Source organism: Pithys albifrons, chromosome 5, assembly GCF_047495875.1.
Source record: "Pithys albifrons albifrons isolate INPA30051 chromosome 5, PitAlb_v1, whole genome shotgun sequence".
Lineage (NCBI taxonomy): Eukaryota > Metazoa > Chordata > Aves > Passeriformes > Thamnophilidae > Pithys > Pithys albifrons.
Window position 1 is genome coordinate 38,912 of NC_092462.1, and position 6,322 is coordinate 45,233.

At 74.9% G+C, this 6,322-nt stretch overlaps 1 protein-coding gene across 1 annotated transcript; it reads right to left on the reverse strand.

Moving 5' to 3' along the window:
* Positions 1-243: 243 nt before the first annotated feature.
* On the reverse strand, positions 244-5,537 carry LOC139672131 (basic salivary proline-rich protein 2-like). The gene is made up of 4 exons (XM_071555692.1): positions 5,335-5,537; positions 3,826-4,061; positions 2,431-2,614; positions 244-751 (listed from the first exon to the last, which is right to left on the reverse strand). Exons 1-4 carry the CDS (start codon positions 5,535-5,537, stop codon positions 244-246), a joined length of 1,131 nt encoding a protein of 376 aa, XP_071411793.1.
* Between the last annotated feature and the right edge of the window lie 785 nt (positions 5,538-6,322).

Sequence of the window (6,322 nt, forward strand, 5' to 3'; positions counted from 1 at the left end):
CCCGAGGCGTGGTTGCCATGGGGCGACACCTTGGGCGTTGGAGGTCCCCAATGGGCGGCGGCAGGGGCAAAGCCTCGGGTACCGGGGGTCCCCAAAGGGGGGGTTGCCAAAGGGGTGGCGTCTCAGGCGTCATAGGTCCCTAAGGGGGGGTTGCCGAGGGGAGGCGCCTCAGGCGCCGGGGGGTCCCCAAGGGGTGGTTCCTGAGGGGCGACGCCTCGGGCGCCATGGTTCCCCAAGGTGGGGTTACAGAAGGGCGACGCCTCGGGGGCCGAGGGTCCGCGAGGAGAGGGATGCTGAGCGGACACGCCTCAGGTGCCGAGAGTCCCCAAGGTGGGGTTGCTCAGGGGCGACACATCGAGCGCCAGGGGTTCCCGAGGGAGGGTTGCCGAGGGGCGGCGCCTCGGGAGGCCGGGAGTCCCCAAGGCAGGGCTGCCGAGGGGCAGCGCCACGGGCACTGAGGGTCCCCAAGGCGGGCCTGGCCGAGGGGCGGAGCCTCAGGCGCCGGGGGTCCCCAAGGCGGGGCTGGCTTAGGGGCGGCACCTCAGGAGCCGGGGTCCCCAAAGGGGGGTTGCCGAGGGGCAAGATCTCAGGCGCCGGGGGTCCCCAAGAGGGGGCTGGCCGATGGGCGGCGCCTCGGGCGCCGGGGGTCCTCAAGGAGGTGTTTCCGCTGGGCAACACCTCGGGCGCCGGGGATCCCAAAGCGGGGGTGCGAGGGGCGACACCTCGAGCGCCGGGGGTCCCCAAGGCGGGCCTGGCCGAGGGGCGGAGCCTCAAGAGCCGAGGGTCCCCAAGGCGGGGCTGGCCGAGGGGCGGAGTTTCGGGCGCCGGGGGTCCCGAAAGCGGGGCTGGCCGAGGGGCGGAGCCTCGGGCGCCGAGGGTCCCCAAGGCGGGGCTGGCCGAGGGGCGGAGCCTCTGGCGCCGGGGGTCCCCAAGGCGGGGCTGGCCGAGGGGCGGAGCCTCGGGCGCCGAAGGTCCCCAGGGCAGGCCTGGCCGAGGGGCGAAGCCTCAGGCGCCGGGGGTCCCCAAGGCGGGGCTGGCCGATGGGTGGCGCCCCGGGCGCCTAGGTTCCCCAAGGCGGGGCTGGCCGAGGGGCGGAGCCTCGGGCGCCGGGGGTCCCCAAAGCGGGCCTGGCCGAGGGGCGGAGCCTCGGGAGCCGAGGCTCCCCAAAATGGGCCTGGCCGAGGGGCGGAGCCTCGGGCGCCAAGGGTCCCCAAGGCGGGGCTGGCCGAGGGGCGGAGCCTCGGGCGCCGGGGGTCCCTAAGGCGGCCCTGGCCGAGGGGCGGCGCCTCGGGCGCCGTGGGTCCACAAGGCGGGGCTGGCCGAGGGGCGGAGCCTCGGGCGCCAAGGGTCCCCAAGGCAGGGCTGGCAGAGGGGCGGCGCCCCAGGCGCCGAGGGTCCCCAAGGCGGGGCTGGCCGAGGGGTGGCGCCACGGGCGCCGAGGGTCTACAAGGCGGGCCTGGCCGAGGAGCGAGCTCTAGGGCGCTGGGGTTCCCCAAGACGGGCCTGGCCGAGGGGCGGGATCTCGGGCGCCGGGCGTCCCCAAAAGGGGGTTGACAAGGAGCGACGCCTCGGTCACCGGGGCTCCCCAAGGGGCGGTTGCCGAGGGGCGTCATTTCGGTCGCCGCTGGATCCCAAGAGGGGGTGTCCGAGGGCCGTCACCTCGGGTGCCGGAATTCACTGGGTTGAGGTTGCCGAGAGGCGACACCTCGGCCGCCGGGGCTGCCAAAGGGGAGGTTGCCGACGGGCGTCACCTTGGGCGCCGGGAGTTACCGGAATGAGGTTGCCAAGAGACGACACCTCGGGCGCCGGGGCTCTCCAAGGGGGTATTGACGAGGTGCGACACCTCGGGCTCCAAGGCTCCCCAAGGCAGGGTTGCCGAGAGGCGACACCTCGGGCGCCGGTGTTCCCCAAAAGGGGGGTTGCCAAAGGGCGAGCCTTTGGGCGCCGAGGGTCCCCTAGGGGGGGTTTCCGAAAGGCGAAACATCGGTCGCCGGGACTCCCAAAGAGGAGGTTGCCGAGGGGCGATGCCTCGGGCGCTGGGGCTTACAAAGAGGGCGTTGCCGAGGGGCGTCACCTCGGGCGCCGGGAGTCACCGGGCTGAGGTTGCCGAGGGGCGACGGCTCAGGCGCCGGGGGTCCCCAAGGAAGGGCTGGCCAAGGGGTGTCTCCTCGGGCGTGAGGGGTCCCCAAGGGGGGCCTGGCCGAGGGGCGGCGCCATGGGCGTCGCGGATTCCCAAAGCGGGGCTAGCCGAGAGGCGGCACCTCGGGCGCCGAGGGTCCCCAAGGAGGGGTTTCCGCTGGGCAACACCTCGGGCGCCGGGGATCCCAAAGAGGGGGTCCGAGGGGCGACACCTCGGGCGCCGGGGATCCCCAAGCTGGGTTGCCGAGGGCCGAGCCCTCAGGCCCTGGTTTTCCCCAAGGGGGAGTTTGCCGATGGGCGAGACCTCGGTCGTCGGGGGTCCCCAAGGCGGGGCTGGCCGATGGGCGACGCCTCCGGCGCCGAGGGTCGCCATGGGCGAGGATGGTCGAGGGGCGGCGCCTCCGGCGCCGGAAGTCCGCAAGGCGGGGCTGGCCGAAGGGCGGAGCCTCGGGCGCCGAGGGTCCCCAAGGCAGGGCTAGACGAGGGGCGGACCCTCGGGCGCCGGGGGTCCCCAAGGCGGGGCTGGCCGAGGGGCGGAGCCTCGGGCGCCAAGGGTCCCCAAGGCGGGCCTGGCCGAGGGGCGGAGCCTCGGGAGCCGAGGGTCCCCAATGCGGGGCTGGCCGAGGGGCGGAGCCTCGGGCGCCGGGGGTCCCGAAAGCGGGGCTGGCTTAGGGGCGGAGCCTCGGGCGCCGAGGGTCCCCAAGGCGAGGCTGGCCGAGGGGCGGAGCCTCGGGCGCCGGGGGTCCCCAAGGCGGGGCTGGCCGAGGGGCGGCGCCTCGAATGCCGGGGTTCCCCAAGGCGGGGCTGGCTGAGGGGCGGAGCCTCGGGCGCCGAAGGTCCCCAGGGCAGGCCTGGCCGAGGGGCGAAGCCTCGGGCGCCGGGGGTCCCCAAGGCGTGGTACGCCGATGGGTGGCGCCCCGGGCGCCGGGGTTCCCCAAGGCGGGGCTGGCCAATGGGCGGCGCCTCGGGCGCCGGAGTTTCCCAAGGTGGGCTGGCCGAGGGGCGGAGCCTCATACGCCGGGGGTCCCCAAAGCGGGCCTTGCCGAGGGGCGGAGCCTCGGGCGCCGAGGGTCCCCAAGGCGGGCCTGGCCGAGGGGCGGAGCCTCGGGCGCCAAGGGTCCCCAAGGCGGGGCTGGCCGAGGGGCCGAGCCTCGGGCGCCGGGGGTCCCCAAGGGGGGTTCCCGACGGACGACATTTTGGGCGCCGGGGGTCCCCAAGGGGGGTTCCCGACGGACGACATTTTGGGCACCGGGGGTCCCCAAGGGGGGTTCCCGAGGGACGACATTTTGGGCACCGGGGGTCCCCAAGGGGGTTCCCCGACGGACGACATTTTGGGCACCGGGGGTCCCCAAGGGGGGTTCCCGAGGGCCGACATTTCGGGCACCAGGGGTCCCCAAGGGGGGTTCCCGAGGGTCGACATTTTAGGCACCGGGGGTCCCCAAGGGGGATTCTGGAAGGACGAAATTTTGGACACCGGGGTTCCCCAAGGGGGGTTCCCGAGGGGCAACATTTTTGGCACCGGGGTCCCCATGGGAGGTTTCCGAGAGACGAACTTTTGGCACCGGGGGTCCCCAAGTCGGGCTCCCGAGGGCCGACATTTTGAGCACCGGGGGTCCCTAAGGGAGGTTCCCAAGGGACGACGCTTTGGGCACCCGGGTCCCCAAAGGGGGATTCCCGAGGGCCGACATTTTTGGCACCGGAGCTCCCCAATAGGTGTTTTCGGGAGGGCGACATTTCGGGCACGCAGGTAGGGTCCCCGGGTGGGGCTCCCGAGGGTCGACATTTCGGGCACCGGGCGCCGGGAGGTCCCCGGCGAGGGCTCCCGGGGGGGCTGCATTTCAGGCAACGGGGGCGGGGGTTCCCGGCGGGCGCTCCCAGAGGGCGGCATCTTGGGCACCGTGAGGTGGGGTCCCCGGTGGGAACTCCGGGGGGCGACATGTCAGGAACCGGGTTGAGGGAGCCCCTGGGATCCCCAAGGCGGAATTGCCGAGGGGCAACGCCACGGGCGCCGGGACTCCCCAGGGTGGGGCTGGCCGAGGGGCGGCGCCTCGGGCGCCTCGGGTCCCCAAGGTGGGCCTGGCCGAGGGGCGGAGCCTCGGGCGCCAAGCGTCTCCAACCCGGGGCTGGCCGAGGGGCGGAGCCTCGGGCGCCGGGGGTCCCTAAGGCGGCCCTGGCCGAGGGGCGGAGCCTCGGGCGCCTGGGGTCCCCGAAGCGGGGCTGGCGGATGGGCGGCGCCTCGGGCGCCGTGGGTCCACAAGGCGGGCCTGGCCGAGGGGCGGAGCCTCGGGCGCCATGGGTCCCCAAGTCGAAGCTGGCCGAGAGGCGGCGCCTCGGGCGCCGGCGGTACCCAAGGGGGGGTTGCCGAGGGGCGAGCTCTTGGGAGCCGAGGGTCCCCGAAGGTTGGTTGCCGTGGGGCGACGACTCGGGCGTCAAAGGTCCCCAATGTGCGCCAGCCATGGGGCAAAGTCTCGGGCGCCGTGGGTCCCCAAGGGGCGGGTTCCGAGGGGCGGAGCCTCGGGCGCCGTAGGTCCCTAAGGGGGGGTTGCCGAGGGGAGGCGCCTCGGGCGCCAGGGGTCCCCGAAGGGGGGGTTGCCGAGGTACGACATTTCGGGCAGCGGGTTCCCCAAGAAGGATTCCCGAGGGACGACATTTTGGGCACTGGTGCACCCCAATGGGGAGTTGCCGAGGGTCGACGCCTCGGGCGCCGGGGGTCCCCAAAAGGGGGTTGCCGAGGGGCAAAGACTCGGGCGCCGGGGGACCCCAAGGCGGGGCTGGCCGAGGGGCGGCGCCTCGAGCGCCGAGAGTCCCCAAGGCGGGGCTGGCCGAGGGGCGGAGCCTCGGGCGCCGTGGGTCCCCAAGGCGGGCCTGGCCGAGGGGCGGAGCCTCGGGCGCCAAGGGTCCCCAAGGCGGGCCTGGCCGAGGGGCGGAGCCTCGGGAGCCGAGGGTCCCCAAGGCGGGGCTGGCCGAGGGGCGGAGCCTCGGGCGCCGGGGGTCCCCAAGGCGGGGCTGGCTTAGGGGCGGCGCCTCGGGCGCCGGTGGTCCCCAAAGGGGGGTTGCCGAGGGGCGAGATTTTTGGCACCGGGGGTCCCCGAAGGTTGGTTGCCGAGGAGCGACGCCACAGGCCCCGGGGGGCCCAAAAGGGGGGATTGCCGAGGGGCGACGCATCGGGCGCTGGTAGTTACAAAGGGGGCTTGCCGACGGGCGTCGTTTCGGGCTTCGGGGGTCCCAAAGGGTGGGTTGCCGAGCGGCGACGCCTCCGGCGCTGGGGGTCCCTGAGGCGTTGTTGCTGTGGGGCGACGCCTCGGGCGCCGACGGTCCCAAAAGGGGGGGCTGGCCGAGTGTGGGCGCTTTGGGTGCCGAGCGTCCCTAAAAGGGGGCTGGCCGAGGGGCGGCGCCATGGGCGTCACGGATTCTCAAGGCGGGGCTAGCCGAGGGGCGGCGCCTCGGGCGCCGGGGGTCCCCAAAGAGGGGTTTCCGCTGGGCAACACCTCGGGCGCCGGGGGTCCCAAAGAGGGGGTCCGAGGGGCGACACCTCAGGCGCCGGGGGTCCCCAAGGGGGGTTGCCGAGGGCCGAGCCCTCAGACCCTGGTTTTCCCCAAGGGGGAGTTTGCCGATGGGCGAGACCTCGGTCGTCGGGGGTCCCCAAGGCGGGGCTGGCCGATGGGCGGCGCCTCGGGCGTCGGAAGTCCCCAAGACGGGGCTGGCCGAAGGGCGGAGCCTCGGGCGCCGAGGGTCCCTAAAGCAGGCCTGGTTGAGGGGCGGAGCCTCAGGCGCCGAGGGTCCCCAAGACCGGCCTGGCCGAGGGGCGGCGCCTCGGGCGCTGGGGGTCCTCAATGAAAGGTTTCCGCTGGGCAACACCTCGGGCGCCAGGGATCCCAAAGAGGGGGTCCGAGGGGCGACACCTCGGGCGCCGGGGGTCCCCAAGGGGGGTTGCCGAGGGCCGAGCCCTCAGGCCCTGGTTTTCCCCAAGGGGGAGTTGCCGAGGGTCGACGCCTCGGGCGCCGGGGGTCCCCAAAAGGGGGTTGCCGAGGGGCGAAGACTCGGGCGCCGGGGGACCCCAAGGCGGGGCTGGCCGAGGGGCGGAGCCTCGAGCGCCGAGGGTCCCCAAGGCGGGGCTGGCCGAGGGGCGGAGCCTCGGGCGCCGAGGGTCCCCAAGGCGGGCCTGGCCGAGGGGCGGCGCCTC

Excerpts from the sequence above, each read along its gene's own strand:
- LOC139672131 (XM_071555692.1), bottom strand. The coding sequence starts at position 5,537 with ATGGCGCCGCCCCTCGGCCAGCCCCCTTTTAGGGACGCTCGGCACCCA. Across the intron at positions 2,615-3,825 it reads GGAGCTCCGGTGCCAAAAAT|CCCTGCCTTGGGGACCCTCG; the intron begins GTCGGCCCTCGG and ends CCCCTCGTCTAG. Across the intron at positions 752-2,430 it reads GACCGAGGTCTCGCCCATCG|GCCCGCCTTGGGGACCCCCG; the intron begins GCAAACTCCCCC and ends CCCCTCGGCCAG.